General features: G+C 38.7%; 1 protein-coding gene across 1 annotated transcript in view; it reads right to left on the reverse strand.

The window, feature by feature from the left end:
- Window positions 1-3,110: 3,110 nt before the first annotated feature.
- The window catches only part of CHST8 (carbohydrate sulfotransferase 8), a gene marked incomplete at both ends in the record, with an annotated part of 135,798 nt that continues 120,610 nt past the window's right edge, over window positions 3,111-18,298 (reverse strand). The window contains 2 exons of the mRNA XM_084294731.1: window positions 3,111-4,259; window positions 6,420-6,457. Coding sequence (XP_084150857.1) covers window positions 3,111-4,259; window positions 6,420-6,457 — 1,187 coding nt within the window. The remainder of the gene's footprint in view (window positions 4,260-6,419; window positions 6,458-18,298) is intronic.

Raw genomic sequence — 18,298 nt, forward strand, 5'->3', positions numbered from 1 at the left:
AATGAATGTTTTATATTCCCTGTATTCATTTTATAGTTTATATATGGAGGAGATATTTCTACTAATATGTGTATTCTTACACCAAAGTTTTTGTTTTGTTAGATACCTTTAGTATAATTTATTTGCACAGATTTTCCATGTACTTTGTATGCGTGGATGTAAGTAGATAATTATACAAGGATCTATGTGATGTGTGCTCATGGTTCTGTTGTCGGTAATAGCGTTGCCCAAATGGGAGATACAGTGCAAAGAAACGAAGCATTAATGTACTGTGCAGTACAAGCAGCATGTGCGTTTGGACTTTTCTTATGCTGTGTGTCTGTCAAAAATGAGAGCATTTGAACTATGAAAACGGACTTTCTCTGTAAGTTATTCACCTCTCCCTACACACAGCTTGCTGTAACCACACACATCGTTTAAGTCTATTTTTATTTGGACTAACAAATGATTGTTTAAAATAAAATTTTGCCGAAACCTACATCTTCATTTGTCATTAAAAACTTTACTCCCCCCAGTGCCATTAGCTTCTGTTGCACTAGTACAGGTTTTTAAGTAAAATAGACTTTGGGGAGTGAAAAAGCACTTGGGGGTAGAAAAAGCATCAGATCTTGATATAAGAAAGGCAATTTTGTGGGTATTTTTTTCTCCACTCATACAGTGAGCACTTAGTGTGAATTTACCACCAAAGTGTTTCAGGTGTAAACATGACCTTGTGGCTCTACCCATTCGTTTGCATATGTAGACTCAGGTGAAAACATGGGGTGAGGGAGGAGGAAGTAGGAGGAGAAAGTCAGGTCTCTATGAATCTAGCTGCAGTTTTAAATTCTTTAATATTTCCCTTAGAGGTCTCTAAAACTAGCAGAGGGCTGAATATAAATGTTTTCTAGCTTTGCTTTGGCCACATCGTGGAGCTAAACTATGAGCCTACGTGTTCTCTTCTGCTGCAGCAATACTGGAGTAAGCGCCACTGTGGCTCTTCCCTCAGTGGGAGTTCACTTGCTGGCTTGAGTGAGTTCAGTGCTACCATGCAGGAGCAGTGCTACCGTGTTGTGCCCTGGTAGACCATCCTGCTTTGGTACCTGATAAAATCAGACTCTGAAAAATAAACTGAGGGCTGACATATGTATTATACCCGTTCCTTGTTTAGGTGCCTTTGTGGCTTCCTTACCTACAGGTAAATAAATTACACCACTTGAGTACTACCACTTCTTAGAACACCTAATATCATTAAATAAGGATGGCATAACTCAAATTCCCAGTGGTGTTCTTGACTATGCACAAAAAACCCTTCCGCCACTATCAAAATAGATGCTCTCCTCTGCACTAGAAGAGATCAAGGTGCCTAATTTTCCCCCCAATATCCCTCAGTGTGATCTGTTAAGGGAGGTTATCAACAGTACTTGTCTGACAGAACAGCCCAGTTGAGTAGCCTCCAGCCTACTTTGGGTTAACAAAAAATTACTTTGAAAAGGCTGTTCCCTGGTCATGTGAACATATTGAGCATCTGAGTGGGTGGAAAGGAGGACAGGAGGCTAGGCTAGCTGCAACAGCAAGGCGGTGATGAGGAGCAGGAGGTAGACAGGGAATGGAACGGTAACTGGCTTCATGGAACAGTGCAAGTTGTTACCTTCCTAACATGCACAGCTCTTCTCTGAGCAGAACAGGTTTGTAGGAATGAAATCCTGATGTCAGTTATGTGAAGCATTTGTCAGTAAATTCTCAATACAGTTTTTTCCCCTACTAAAGTTTTACAAAGCAAAAATGACATGGGGTGTAAATACTTGTGATGTATGAAACAAACTGTATAAATAAATTTTTATTGATTTGGTCCTGTAATTACAGAACTATCTGGAAACAGCTGTTTCTTAGGTGTTTGTACGCTTGCACAGTGTAGGTTTTAGTGGATTTCTGATCTTGGTCGCAAAATGCAAACTATAGAAATAACTGAGGCATTCAAGTTTAGCATTCCTGTAGAGTTTAAGACTTGTTCTAATATGGCCTTCCAACTTTTATGATGAAATCATTTATTCCAAGTGATTAAAGAACATATAGACAAGGATACCATATACAGAGTTGGTGTGAAGACTTACAAGAGCAGTAGAAGGTCTGGTATTTGATTCTCAGGAGAATTCTTCTAGATAAAAATGTCTCCTATGAAGTATAGAAAACAAATAGCTGAACTACACCACCTGGAATATTTTCGTCTCGTGACATCAAATGTAATTGTTTGCAGCAAAGAAAAGAATTATCCTGTTGGACAGGAAGTTGCATTTACTCCTGCTTGTTACTATAAAGGAAAGATGTGATACTCTTGGTAACTATAAAGATTAAACCAGAGATTTATGTTAATGCAAAGGATTAAAAGAATCTTAATAACATGCATAAAGATGCAAATGTTTGCCTGCATTTTATCTGCTTGCAGATGAATTTGCCGTAAGGGAAATAGTGAAGGGGGAGAACACATCCTCTCTCCCTGAATTGCAACATCTGGTTTAATACTGCACTCGCATGGTGACTGAGTGTTAGGTGTCTTCACCAATGTTTTCGAATAGTTTGATACTCATATTCATTCCCTCACATTCATAATTTAGGAGAAAATAACTATATGACCAACCTCAAATATTCCTGTTCATTGTATGGCTTCATACTTTGCAGAATTTGATGAAACATACATATTTCTTAGTGTATTTTTTTCCTTGCTACCTTGTAACTTTCAAAGACTTGTTTTTATGAACAGTAAAGAACTTAAAATATTGGCCTCACGGTAGAGTTGTCATCTGCATTGAATTCAATTTCAAACTGTCCTCCCAGTGCAAACACAAGCCACACCAGCATGGAAAATTATGTGCTTTATTTGGGAGCCCTGACGTATAGTATTACACATGTATATACATACACTTCACATGGAGAAATTATAGAAAAATGGTTTGAAAAAGGAGGCATTTAAGGTGAAGGTGTAAACATCACTAACCATTTATGTTCTGTTTCGAGTTTGTTTTCCTGCTCTTCAATCAATTCTTTACTAACAGAGGAGTGTATATAAACAGAAGCCACCTGGATTTGTTATGCAATTCAGCTGATGTGATAGTGGAAGTGTCCCAGCTCTCAAATCAATACAAATCTTCAAAAGGTTTTGAGTAGTTGAACATCAAATAATCCATATAGTAAAAGTCATAGCTCCGTTGTCTTTGAGAAGGAGAAAGCTGTGCAAAGTATTGTTGTGTAATTTTAGTGGTAGTTCTTTCTTCATTGGAGTGCCTATCTTTGAATTTAGGGAAAGTCAGATTTTGTGGAGCACCAATTAAGTGCAAGAAGAAGTTTGCATCTTCTTCCATACTTTCAAATTTCCCAACGAAGTCATAGTCTATTAAGCATGGGCTGCAAAGCCTATTGACATGATCCCAGTGGATATCCATACCCACTGGCCTGTGTACGTCCAGGAGATATTGAATGAACTCCTTAAATTTGACACCAGAGCCTGTCCTTAGTGCTTCTTTGGTGGCGTTGACACGATACCTGGAAATGATCGCTTTGCCAAAAACTGGGTGATAGTAATTGTTTGGATGTTCAAACTTGTCCCGAAATGCTGACACCAGCTTTTCAAAAGGTTCACGAATGAAAAGCATCTTGGTGTAAGTGTTGAGCCTGTGATAGATTCCTTTGCGATCAAACCCATCCAGCCTTTTTAAGTAGTTCCCGTAGTGCACTGTGTTGTGCTGGATGTCCTTTGTGGAAGCAGCCAGCCCGTTGAGAACCATGAGCACCCGTTTCCAGTTAGAGCAGCCGGCTTTTGGTACTTCGCAGTACAGAACTCTGTATTTATCTTCTACAAATATTCTAGAAACATGGTAAGGAGTGATTATTCTCCTATTATTACTCTTGTACTTTGAACAAGTTTCCCTCATTATTTGCTTTCTTTCGCTTTGGATTTGATAGAGAGTTTTCCACTTGCTGTTACTTCTGTCCTCGGATTTCAGTGTGGGCAAGTTGAGAGTGGAGCTGTTCATGGAAATCAGGATCGGGCTCTTTTTAATTACGAATCTCCTTCTCCGTTTATGGAGCCTGATAGAATTAATTTCCTCACCTTGCTGTTCGTAGTCTTTCCCCAGCGTTATGCTGCTTTGCCGTCTGTCTGTGCTCTGAAGCTTAGTGGGCACGTTTTCAGCTGGGTGTAATGAACCGCTCAGCTTTACCGTCGCTATTCCATCTGCAGTATTTTTTCTTAATCTTCTATCCCGGTTATTGCTGGAAACGCAGTCCTGATGGAAAAATAGATGAAAGATGTTACTAAATGAGAAACTGTTTGTCACTATTAACAGCTTGTGCAACTTAATGTAGATCTATTCGTACAGCTCCGAGTGCGTTGCCGAGAGTCCTCGGTGCTGTGCTCACACACTGGTAGCGACTTCTCTTATCTTGCCCTGTGCTTATGTTCAATCCAAAGGCTGAGATGAGCCTGAGGTGGTAAAGTGCTGTCCAGATTTGGGTTTTACTATATTTTGTGTGGTGCCTGCACCTAGGTTTTGATAGATTTTTGTCTTAGATATGCTGTCTTAAATACTTCTTGTGGAAATGTTGGTATATTTTGAGGACTTATTTAATTATTCCAGACTGCTTGTTGTTTGTTTTAAAACAGACAGTAAATAAATAAACAGCCAATAAAGCACACATCTGTTTTATTTGCTTTGTTCCCCCTCATCCCTCGCTCTTTCTGTAGGCTCTCTTTGCACTGAGGGCAATTGTGCGCAGAGTAAAGCCTTCCGGGGCTGATGGGAGGGAGGGAAGGTAATGGTGCTTCTGGAGTGAGGACGGGCAGGGAGCAAGAGTGGGAAGAAAGAAGCAAAAAGGGCTGCAGTGAGAAGATGGAGGCGTTGTAGAGAGGCAGAGGACTTGATGAAAGCAGCATGGATAGGGAACCCAAAGGGAGATAAATGAGATGAGTCTGGGACCAGAGCAATTAAGAGTTGATGAGCAGCAAGGAGGAGTCAGAATGAAGCTGTGAGTGGGAGTAGGGGAGTGAAAGCAGTAAGCCATGTGGGTCTATGGTACGGGCTTTCAGGAACCTGGTCTCTTTCATCAGGTGGATCTCACTGGCTGATACTATGTTCTGCACACAGTCCGCGTATGTTCCATTGCTTCCTGCTTCTCAACGCAGCTGAACTAAATCCCTGTCTACAAGTCTGTGCCTCTGCAACTGAAGTTGGGTCCTGGACATTGTAACTCCTTGTCATTCCTGTTTTGAGGAGTCACCTGGGAGCTGAATGGCACATGAAACCCCAGGGAATATTTCAACAGAGGATGCAGATATAGCTGTGCAATGTATATTGCTTATCTAAAACACTTAATGTTTATTTATATGTCTTATAAATTGTAAACTTCAGATTTTTGCAGTTCTATTTGCTCCGTAATAGTGTTTAAGTGGCTTCAAAAATAAGATATTGGAAGAATAGTGAAGTCTACACATCAGTATTAAACAAAACTCGTGAGTACTGTGCAAGTTTTTTGTAGCAGAACTTTGGTTTCTAAACTGTTTTGCTGGCTGTTCAGGTAGAGGTGGTGTGTGATGTGCTGGCTGGGAAACCAACTGACAATTTGTTACACGAGGCCCTATTCAGCTGTCAAGAATGATTGTTCTACTCTGCTCTTATCTTCAGAGGTTGCTTTCAGTATTCAAAGGTGTATTAAAGTTTTTGTCTAGGTAAAACAGAAGATGTGACATGGTAGTTCTATCTGTTACCCTTTTCATAGTGGCAGAAACTTGATCATTTACTCATTTACTCGTGGTGTGGCATGTATTTCAAGGTTATCAAATTCAGACGTCCGAGATATTCACAGCACTGGTGATGATAACCTACACGTTCTGTGAAACTCAAATGCCATGATTTGAATGTCTTCTGTCAATACAGCTCTTCATCCAGAAGGTCAGGCAGGAACTGTAGAGATGGAGCGATGTCAGCCACTGACACTGATTTCACTGGCTGCCAGCTGTGCAGTTGTTCCTTAGCACACTTTGCACTTGAGCTTGAAATCTTGAGTAGCTGCGGTGGGCTCTCACTGCTGCTGTCAGTGTGCTAGCAGCCACTAGATGGAGGAATTTCACCAGGAGTTTTCTTTAGCCTATTTTGAAGTGTCTCTCAAGACACTCATTTGCTCAGTGTGATTTCACACAATATTAATATGCAAAGTTTACAGTATCTGTTAGCAATATCCAGTCTAGGGGAGAAAAACTAATAAAACTAAGGTTGTGTAGCTTATAAAATTCATGTTTTAAAAGGCAAATTTGTACTTCATGGCAAAGCTTTGAAGCATCATTCCATTTCAGTGCTTCATCTCTAGTCTAGTGTTATCTGAGCCATCTCTATCCTTACTCTGTACTCGAATATGGATTCAATTTTCCTTATATACTTGTGGAAACTTACTTTTTTTGGTTGCTGGAATCCCATGTTATATTTTATCCCTAAACAAAGAAAGAAATTACAGTCATTACTTAAAAATATAAACAATTTAATTTTTCTTGACTAATATCAGTGTGTATCATCTCAGTTACTAAAAGGAAAACAGAAATAGAAGTTATTGTTAGTACAATGATACAGACCAATGATGAATTTAAATTGATGTGCAGCTCATAGCAACAACACTCCTTTGAAGGACTCTTTATAGATGTCAAAGCAATTGTGGAAGGGATTAAATGTCATTATTTTTTATTTTTCCCTTTTACAGATGGGGAAACTGAGATGGAAGAAAACTCATTGCTTAACCTCAGCTAACAGGAGAACGAGAAACTCTGGATCACAGGTTAGAGCTCTGAATAAATGCTGTTCTTTGTGTACATTTTAAATTTTCCCAAACTTTGGATAGTATTACTTAATCATAATAGTAGCTCGCATTGAGTACTATCCTTTGCTGTAAAACCAAATGCACCATGGAGTTATGTGTAAGTAAGTAAATGCTTGTAGAGTTTAGAGGAAAAACACATTATATTTTGCCACATTTTCTGGCTTCTACAGTGGAGCCTACTTGGAAAATATAATGATAAAGATGCAAAAATGCTAGAAGGCAGCTCTAGGAGATGTGTATGATCTTTGCCGTTCCTAATCTCTATTAAGTATAATAATAGGAAACACTTCTTAATTATTTTAGGGCTTTTCAACTTAGAACACTGCTAGCCTTGTTGTCAGTTGCTTCAGTTTAATAAATCTGCATTACAAATCCACAGCATTTTGACAAGGACAATTACAGTGCTTTGTAACACCTTCCACTGTAAGTGGAAACATCACTGGAATAGTTCAGTCCAGATTAATGTTCATGGTACTATGAAAGTTTTTGTGAAGAACTAGGCATGCACAGTGGTTCAATTTTAGTTTATTGCAGTGAAAGTAGTTAGTCCAACTTACATGATTAATCATGTTTTTTATCAGAACTACAAACCGTTATTAATAGTAGAGTCTGTCAGATTGCTAAGGGTATTTCTATGCTCTTAGAGCTCATCTAGCAGTGCTCATCACTCTTTTGGCTCATGCTTGAGCTTTAATTCCACTACAGCAATTTGTTAGCAATAAAATCAAGGTGGATGGGGAATGTTGCAATTACGTGACTATTAAAAGCAAAGGGCATATTATTATTTTTACTTCACCAGAAGTAGGTTCTGGACATTTTACAGGAGTCTTAAGCCGCCTTCTAGCTCCTTTGCACAAGCATTTAGCTGGAAAATAAAGTAAGGAGGTATATTCTAAGGAGAAACAGAGCTGGTCTATCGTGTCCTTGTCAGGGTTATAGAAGTTTAAAACTGGTTGCCTTGCACTAGGCATTACAGATGTTAACGAGCAGGTACGAGAGCTGTTTTTTCCTATCATTGAGTGTTTTTGTAGGACTGTTTCATAAAGGTAGCTTGCTTTAGAGACAAATAGTTTGCACTCATACTGTATGCTTTGAAAAATTAAAAATAAATGCTGTTGGGATATGAGTAACTGTTTAGAAATGATTCTTTGCTTATTGGTGTTAACACATAATCAGAACAACAATTCATGTTCAATGTAAATGTTTGGTGAAGCACTTGCCAATCTCTTCAATGTTTTCTGAATTTGACTTCTAAGAGTTGGCTTCTTTTAGCTGTCTTTCTCATGATACAGTCTGTCACTTCAGATTTAAAGCTACACGGGGAAAAAACCCTCAAGTATGGAGAATTCAGGGAAATTACATTGCACAGATCTACTCTGCTAATCAAATCTAAACTTAACGTTACACTGCATCATTGCATTTTGGCAATAATATCTGAGAGCTGGTAAGAAACATGGATAGTAATTTCTCCTTGCCTTAAATAACCTACGGGTGTCTGTGTCCAGGTGAAGTTAGTGATCATTAAGTGTTTGGTGCTGGACATGACAGTGACCAACATCTCACTATGCTCAGACAGAATAGCCAAGAGATGCCATCATTCTATCAATTGTATGTCATTTATGTCAGTTTTCATGCTGTTTTTTTTCTCTTCCCCTTGTGCAACCATGAATTTCCAGACCTGAGTTTGGCCTATGTTATACGACTGCTTTTGTTGTCTTCATGAAATATGAGCCTTATGCTTCATCCAGTCCTACCATATAGTCAGTCCCATTGTGAGTTTTTCTTTTTTTTGAATGCTACTAGCAACACAATAAAAGGGCCTTCATCTTCCCTGTGTAATATTATATAGCTTTGCCTCTCTGCCTTCTCCTCTGTCTTTGTTTCAAGACCTGATTTTGGTTTGCCTCTGGTGTTTTCCGCTGTTCTGAGACTGCACTACAGCTGAAATATTTTTTAATAAAAATGATAGCTTCAAGTCTGCATCTGACTCTTTCCCTTTAGTGGACTTCTGTGAGCAGTGTATACTTGTTTGCTTCATCCTAGCTGATTTGTGAAATACATATACTCTGGAAGGGCTGTTAATATCATTGCATGAACATCTGTGTCAAGTGTCCTATTCTCATGCACTTCAGTTTTATGTGCTTATTCAGAGAAGACAATACATACTTAACCACAGAATCAGTAGTGGATTAGTACTGAGAATTCTGATTAGCATGAAAAATCTTTAGTTTCAAAAGGATTTTCTCAAAAATATTGGTCAGACCACTTTAAATTTCCAAAAAGGAAAAAAAGGTGAACTGTTAGCTTGTGCTGGTATACATGAACTTAACGTTTCTTATCCTAACTTATTCCAATGTCTAATTGTTTACATATTTTAATTAAATTACTCATTAAAGTGGAAAAATACAGTTGCTGCTTCTGTGAACTGTTTGTTTTCACATATGTTAAAACTACAGTGTGCATGCTTAGAATGCTTTTTTAACTAGAACTGTTAGAAAATGCTTTTATATTGAAATGGAGGCCTAATCAATAGGAAAAATTATATATGGTGTGTATCTGTTTTGTTTACTATGCATGTTTCCTTTTTATATGTAAAAAACATTTTTTGAAGAAAAAAAACAAAGCACCTTTAAAGTCCCAATCTAAGCTACATACTCAGTACCTCATTTTAATAGGGGGAAATTGATGAGGCAAGGTACCGAAGGCTTAGCAAAATGGTAGGACATCTTTGGTTGTGTATCAAGAAAGAAGTGAATCCATAAAGTAAGTCTATATAATCTAACATCTCTAAGTCCTCAGTGAAGCTGAAAGTATGCAGTGTCATTTTCCACAGGTAAGTAAACTTTTACAGTGATGTTTTGGTTAACTGATGCAGTACTGAGCCATTGTCATAGCTAGATGCTCAGTGACAGGACAAGCACTTCTGTTTTACAGAGAATTGTGGAGTCATGTGTTTCCGAGACACTGTAGTGTCTAACTTCAGCTCATGTCTGATGTTACACTGATTGTTGCAATGTTCAAGATGATGCAAACAAACCTTACTGTATTCTCTGTCAATGGCAAGGTGCATGCAGGGAGACAGAGCCTCCTGATAGTTGACCAAAGAATGTATTTGTCACTCTTCAGGTGAAGGCAATCAAACCAGGTCTCCATAGCATCTTTACTCCTGTAGCACCTTTTTGTATCTGGTGGCGGAATGATTATATGTGACAAGAACGATTCTATTTCCGTATGAATTGTAAGAGTGAATTACTGAGGAGCTTGCTTGGAACGCACCTTTTTCTTTGGGGGTGTGGGAGGCTTAAGCGTTAACTGTCACATAATTTTATTCTGACAGCCACTGCTAAGGTATGTACCATTTAGTAATTTTTATTTCTACTACATTTTTTGATGTAGAGTTGTTACCATTCCAGCTTTTCACACAGAAGATGCAATTAGTGACTCCTCTCCAGTGCTCAATGACATCTTTTTGTTAATGTTTACAGCACTTCCTTTTGTACTTTTCCTGCTCTGACTGTTCATGCTTCTGTTCCTCCCAATAACTTTTGTCCCTGTACCTTTCTTTCCCTATATAAAGAGTTGTCAGTGTCTGCTCTGCCTGTGATCCAGCCTTTTGGAGGGCATAACAAAAGGTGAAGCTTGTAATCATTACAAAACAAAGAATGTCTGCATTTGACTAACTCCATTTTAATTGATACTGCTAACTCATGTTCTATTGCTTTACTATTGTCCTTGGCAGCAAAGTCGAGGATGAAAAATCTTTTCTTATAGGGAAAAATAAGGTGGGGTATTCCACGCTCTACAGACGTACACAAATGAACAGCAACATCTGACAAGATTGGATTTTGTCTAATAAAAGATAAATTGCATAAAGGTGTTACGGAAAATAAATCTGTTTCTTTTCTTAATGCATTAAATAAAAACTGTTCATTTGCCATGCATCCTGTTAAACCTTTTTCTGTTCTTATGCCTCTGATTCTGGTATGCAAAGTCAACCTCTGATTATTCTTAGTGGCAGAGAACCTGATTCTTAAGTCCATCTTACTGACTTAAAGAAGCTGCAAACTTCTTAAAAGGTTTGGTGGTGATTTCCTTTGCTCAGGAAGGGATGGATAGAATGTTTCTCTGGCCATTTCCCAGTCTCCAAAGGAGCCAAACCTTGAGAGCCCTAAGCAGTTAAGCAAAACTGGTGGAATAAAGGGCTGCTTTCTCATTTGGGAAGGGATAAGAAGTTTGCCAAGCTACTAAGTTATTATTATTATTTTTTTTTTACCTTTTTGTTTAATAAGCCTTCCTTCATATGCAGGCTCCTTTGTAAATCAGAAAACTTGTTGTTCCCAAGTTCTTTGCTTTTTGATTCAAAACAAATCCCATCATTGTCACACATGCTATTTTAAATAGCTGAAATGCAATGTATTTTAGAAACTTTGACAAGTGACTTATTCTTAAGTGGTTGTGGCGTAGTGGGATACTTCAAAAAGAAAAAAAGCCATCTTCTCCCTCGTTTTCTACTTTTCTAAGTGCACAAACTGAATTGTTTCATATTGATCTTGTGCTTCTTATTGATCAGAGTCAGATTCAGAGAGGTAGGCATTGAATCTAAGTAAAACAGATACTTCATATTTCGAAACCAGGTAAACTTGCAGTTTTTCTGTCCCATAGGCAGCAGGCAACACGGTACCATGCTGCACTTGCATCATGGGTTACGTATGGCAGTAGAAACCTGTGTGCACTTCAGTTGATTAAAGCACAATTACTCTGGCTTTTTGTGGCTGAAATGCCTTTCCATCTTAATGATGTTAGGGAGTCTCAGCACAGAAGTACTGTATGTGGGGAAAGCAATGCAATTCTGAAGAGCATACCCTGCAAATAATTGTTAGGTTCATCCATCAGTTTGAACAAGAAAAAATTGCAAATGGGCAAACCAAAGAAGAGATCAGTACACACATTAAATGACTTCTAATGTTTGTCACTTGAGGACTTTAATACTGTCAAGAAACCTGGTATTCCCAGTTTGTTTGTGGTAGCAGTAACCAGTCCTGTACATCAGAATCGAGCGAAACAGTGCAGTCATCGTTCTGAAGTGCAGTGCTCACTGACTTGTGGCTTCTACCTCCCAGTCGTTGCTTCCCTCTTGATTTCCTGATTAGCTTGCTTCTGGCCAGTACTCCTGCCTCTTGACTTTTTCTGACATGGGCCATCCTTTGTACACAGCATTCTATGCTTTTTTTTTTTTTTTTTTTTTCTAGTAAAGCGTTCTTGGAGTCAATGATCATTGCATGGGGCTGATACCCATTGCTTCTAAATGTGGCCACCATCTTTGTAATATTTTTATCTATACAGTGCTTTCCAGAGACCTGGATGAGATACCCAGCCTATCTGCCTGCTACTGTGCTTTCCTTTCATAAAGCTTTTTTATCGCTGGCCTAAGTTGCCCTTTGTCTGTTTTGCAGAATGTATTTTAGAATTAAGTACGCTAGTAAGAAGTCCTATGTCAATAAGTTTTTTTCTTTGCTATCTGAGTGGTTTTTGCTTGGTGTCTTTTTTTCCTTTTTTTTTTTTTTTTTAAGCTATGCTGTTAGTCTTGTCCATAAGGTTATTCATTTGCATTCAGACTTTTAATGAGACTTTCACCCACCTACTACTCCATTGCTGAGTTCATAAGTTGTTTGAGGAGAAGGCTGTTATGTTGCTCAAAGAGTTATCAGGATTTTCCAGTTCCATCTTCCAGCAGAACAGTAGAACATATATGTAGGCCCTTACACAGACACATACTGTTTTTTCATAATATTCTTATGTTCTAAAATACCCTGTTTCCATCTCCTTGGCTACCAGCTATGTAACTTGCACTTGGTCTGTTTCTTGGATAGCTAATAAAGCAAAGGAAAGTGCATAGTAACTTTACCATGCAAGCTTAATTTGAATGAATACAAGAAGCAGTTCCTTATAAACTTATTATGAGGAAGGTAACACTACTTGTTTATTTTTTTGCTATTTACATACAATTATTAGCAAGTGAAATTTTCTGACTTAATTTGCATTTGATAAGAATTTTCAAAGAAAGAAGGAAAGCCAAACCTGTGCTATTGCATTCCTTATTCTTTCTATGGATCCATTCCTGGGAATATTGTTAATTACAATCAGTAGCTTTCAGGCACTGTCAGCAGTTATATCTACTTAATATCTTTCAGTTATTCTCCAGTCTCATTTTTAATACTTGTGTAGCAATAGCCTTCATAGTATGACTTTGACAAAGACATTACGCTTTTTTCAGGTTTATGAAAAAGTAAAAAACTAAGTTTAAAATGCAGCAGTGTACGTATGTGTTGCATCCTGTACAGACTGTTCAGGTAACTGCAGGAGTTTCAGTGAACCCCAGGCAAGCACTGTGTGTAACTTGTGACTGTAGTGGAGAAAGGAGTGAGTTGATCAGAACAGCTCACATAGAACCCCACAAATGTTCCAAGAAATTGTGCAAAAGTTTCAGTGGCCTTCCTAGTGGAGGGAAGAAAGGAAGATGAGTACAATTTTGGATTGCTTTCATGTCACTATGGAGAGATGTCTCTGGGGGAGGGAGAGTGCAAATGGGGAAAAAAGGGTTGCAGGCAAAACTTGAAAGGCAGATCTATGCAGACATGCCTCTGAGTGACTAAGCTCATTGATCTGATAGATTGACCATGGATCAAATACCACAGATGTGCATCCAAATGCTGTACAGTGTTGTGTTGCGATCAATTAGCTGGAACTGATACTGTATCTTTCTGCTTTTCTAATGCTTAATTACTGACAAGTCTTCCTGGTATGTGACCAATATGTACTATCAAAAAAGAAAGTTAACATCTGTGACTTAATTACCAAGTATGATGCAAGATGGGTGTTATTTGGGCAGACTTTCATTTGTGACGTGAGGAACAAGCAGATAATGTTCCTTGGGAGCTGAGTATGAGGGGTTGAGGTCTTTGCCAGGACTTTTATTCTTGACGAATGTGCATCTGGAAAGTAGTAGCGTTAGGCACTTCTCATTGGCATTGAGTGGAGGAGTCCTACCACTTCTCATTGTGGAGGATTTCCTTTCCCTTGTGAAGGAGCTCACTTGCACTTAATCTCTGTACAGCCTTTAATAACTCATTGGTAGAAGAATGTTTGCATAAGAATTTGCTTGGATTAATTTTTGTATCAGTAAGAAAGAGGAAGAAATGGTGTTGTTCAAAAACAAAGCTCTGACTACTTCCAGTATTCATGTAACACATGGGAGTTCATCTGTATTCATGACATACTTCATGTGTCCAGTGTGCAGTTCATCTTCCGAAATGGTACGCTTTCTGCCTGCACAAGGAGTTGTAATCACCCTCCACCTCCCCTGACTGTTCTCCTACTCTGGGCACTGTGCTGAGGGGTTTGTCTTTAGCAGCATGTTTCACCAGAAGTGTGTTATGTGGCAGTAGCTCACCTTTTACATGCTTGAAAATAATAATGGTGCTTTTCCAAGAAATCGGAGATGCATTCTCTAAGGTAGCTGTAAGAAGCGTACTTAAAACAGAGGAGTGAGAACAGATTAGAGGCATCTGGGTGGAATAGTTTTAATACGGTGAAGCCTCCAGATGCTGTAATGTTGTTTCAAGGAATTTAAGAAATTAAAGATGACCGAGTTGAAGCACAAATTAAGTGAACTGTTCTCAAGTCCAATTAATAAAGAAACAAGCAACAATGCTGATGTGTCAAAGACCTTGGAGGATTTCAAGGTTATAGTGCCAGATAGCATAAAACTCCATCAAAACTCAGATGCAAAGAGTGGTGCCTATGCCTGACAAAACAATCCCAGCAGGTCTAAGAGGCAGTCAGATATTGTTATTGTCTCTGGGGGCCACTAGGCATATCAGCAGGCACTTCTCCATCAGTAAAGTGGCAGTTTGGTTTTCATGTTTTCTACTTGGCTATGTAAATGTCAATGAAAACTGGTAGTTAGACACCTGGGAAGCAGAACCTCATGTCTGGACAATTTGTCAAATGTCTCCTTACCTTAGTGTAAGGGACAGCGCTTGAAGACAGAAGGGATTTTTAAAGGACAGGAGTTCTCTAGTTGTGGTGAATGGGATGGGATTCTGAGTACTAATTCTGCTGCCTGAGAAATCTCCAACTTATTAACCCTAGGCAACCCTAGAAGAAGCAATTTATAGTTACTTGAGGAAAGGGTACCAAACGGGGAGAGAGACTGAAAAGCTCCAGACTTTTCCCAGTAAGACTTGAAACAAACTTACTCAGGGTAGAAATGGGAAAAACACCCCACAAATGCTTGCTATCAGATAAGGAATGGTGCCTCTCAGTAGGTCTAAACTCTTTTTTGCTAGGCTATGGTAAATATGGGCATGTGCTGCTAAGGTTTTCTTAATGTTTCATGTGGCCTGCTTGAGTTGGACAGGTTCATGTGCCTACAGAACACATGGCGTGAGCTTAATGGAGCATTGTATCCTGTGGCTCATATAAGCCAATTCAGCAAGAGTAGGGCTTAGAGGACAATTGCTCTGCTAACTGCTGCTTACAGCTCTTACCAATAGGAGCTGGTTATCTCACGGTCCATCCATAGCTTGGCCTCCCTCCTGTGCGGATAGCTTCAGTGCCTCTTTCCCCACACACTTCCCAGCAAACCTCCACATCTCCATTTTGGCATCTCCCGTGTGACTACAAATGCTTTGGATGGGATGCACAAGGAGCTGCTGCTAAAGGAGAAAAACTTTCCCTATCCACATGTTTTTTCCTGTTAGCTTCACTAGTCATTGCCTCTGCCAGGTCACTGCGCTTGCCTTCCTTTCTCCAGCTGACAGAAGTAAAAGGGAAGATGCAGCAGTGGTGTGGCAGTATACCCTCAGGTACATGGGTGAGAGAGAGCCTTCTGCGAGGACTGGCAATTGTTCTTTTTATCTCCACACCTGAATGAGCAACATTTGTCTTTAAAAGGGGTCACAGATACTATAACAGGGAGAAAAAAAGGAAGGCATTCTCCGTTTGGTCAATCTTCCCCATTTCCTGTAGGTGCCATTTCTGCCTGTTCAGCCCGCTGCCTGGACTGCAGGAACCAGCAGGGTTTTAATATATTTGCCTTTCTTTGGCAGTCTCTTAACTACCTGTAGTGCCTAATTTTTCTAGCATCTAGAATGGTACACTAGTCCAGGAAGGGGCCATATGAACTGAGAGGTGGATGGGGGCGATAAAGTATTTTTACTTCAGTGGCTGAGTTCCTGCAGCTTTATTAATTATTGTTCAGAAATGGAATATTAAAAACGAAAAACAAAACTCAGAACTCCACTATCACAAGATATGCTGCTCTCATCAGAATTGGAAGTGTAAGTTTAAAAACTAGTTGTTAGTGTTAGAGTAGTAATTGTTATTAATTTTGTGGGAGATGGTAAACTGGTCTCCTAATCTGTTTACTCATTTTGTGTCCTCTCACAGTACTTTCCCTTCCAAAACTGTTGGGAAATTTGTGCTGCTACACTGAATCCAAATCTTTTGGAAAACTGCAGTTTTCAAAAATCAAGTTTTTTTCATGTTAAGTTAGTAAATATTTGTTTGCTTTAACAAAATGGTCACTTTCTTTTTAGTTTTAATGGGAATCTTACTTTAGGAATACAAATATGCCTTAAAAATATTCAGAATCATGTGTTGGTCATCTTTTTTATTTTTTTATATCTCTGCCTTAAGAATAACTAAACCAGCAAGATGATTTACAGAAAAGAGCATTGCTGTTTCACACATTCACTGTTTTCCAACCTTTTCTCCTCCCTTACAAAGGGACAGCATTTTTATAACTGTTGTGATGCCCTGTAGGGGAAGCTTTAATTATCTAAAAAGCGAAGATGTCAAAAACTATATAACATAGACTAAATCAGAATGAGATAATATTTTGAATCGCCATTTAGAATGAATTTAAACGTCTCTTTCTTGATGCAAATCTAGCTTTGCCTTAAACTAAGCCCTTTTAGCAGTAATTGTCTTTATGCTTTTCATGCAGCCTTAGATTTGCTCCTATCTTTACCATTGTTCTAAACCTTCTCAGCTGAAATGAGCTCAAAGTGGTACATCTCTTTTGATTTCAGGTAACTTGAAATTCTTCTCTGCAGGACAAAGATTCCATTAACTTGGAGAAAATGGATTGCTTTGAATCCCTTCCCATAACTGCTTGCACATTTGGTTTGTTTGCACAAAATTCTTCAGAGTATATTCTTGAGACCTCTCATGCTGATTTCAGAAGAACTTGTGAAAAAAATCATACCTTCACTGCAGTATTGATCTTCTAGACAAATATATGAAGAAATCATTAAAATCATCTCCCTTTACCTCTGGAATTTGAACCCATAGCTTGGTTTTGCTCATAAACAAATGGGGCTTCAGCCTGTCTACAGCACTTGCCTTTTCCCCCATTCGGGACGGTGGTAATTGCCCGACTGACAGCAAGTGCTGGAGGAAGCAATAGGAGTGATTTCCTTGGTGACTGTCAGACTCTTCAGACAGGGCTTTCAAACTACATTTGTAATAACAGAAATACACGGTGGGAAAGATAAGCAATGTGGTCTTTAGCAAGCTTGTTTCTTGCCAATATACTGAAATATTTTTCCACCTACCAGCCATTCCAGCTTCATGCTGGTGTGTTAGCTTGGGGAACCAACAAACTTTTTTTTAAGTGTTACTAGCCAGCATTTTGGCTTCCCAGCCTCTCTGGCCTAAAGTCACTGTGTACTAACCAATGTAGAAAATGAAAACAAAAACTCCTTACAAAAGTTATTTTGTGTATATGTGAGCCACTTGCATGATTTTTAGGGTGGGTGTTTGTAACTTTATTTGGTTCTGTAGAATGCTTCAGACTAATGCAGATGGAGATATGTTCTGAGGTTATTAAATCATGAGGCTTTAACAGTTTTAAAAACACTAGGTTCTGGTTGTATTCTGAAAATCTGCATAGCCAAGGTTGTTTAAGCCTGCTTTGGTTACCTTTAGTAATATTTTCACCTTTGTAAGAGAACACTGGAGAACTTTGTCTTATATTAAGGCTACAGTGATCTAAAACTAGCTGCTTTAGCTTCCTTCCTTAAAACATACTTCAAGTCTTCGAAAAAGAAATAGTTGGATTTATCGCCGTGCATCAGTTTTCCCTGCTATCTCCTGCTTATTCTCAGGTTCTGCTCTATCTACACCCTAAAGGCATCACAATAACTAAAATGAATATATGCAAATGTCTCAAAGAAGTTCCTATTAGGATTTGTAATGTTTTGAATGTTTCCCACTTTCCCTTATTTGCATGTAGCTTTGTATAGAGAATAAATGTTAACCCAACTAGAAATCCAGGTAGGGATTTCTCTCGTCTTAAGACTATACAGGGGTTGAGAAACCCTAATTCTTTTGTTATTGAATTAGATTATTATTTAATACTAAACTAAAGTAATGCAGAAACCCTGAGGCAAGCAAA

Source organism: Netta rufina (genome assembly GCF_964035555.1).
Source record: "Netta rufina genome assembly, chromosome: 13".
NCBI classification, from domain to species: Eukaryota; Metazoa; Chordata; class Aves; order Anseriformes; family Anatidae; genus Netta; species Netta rufina.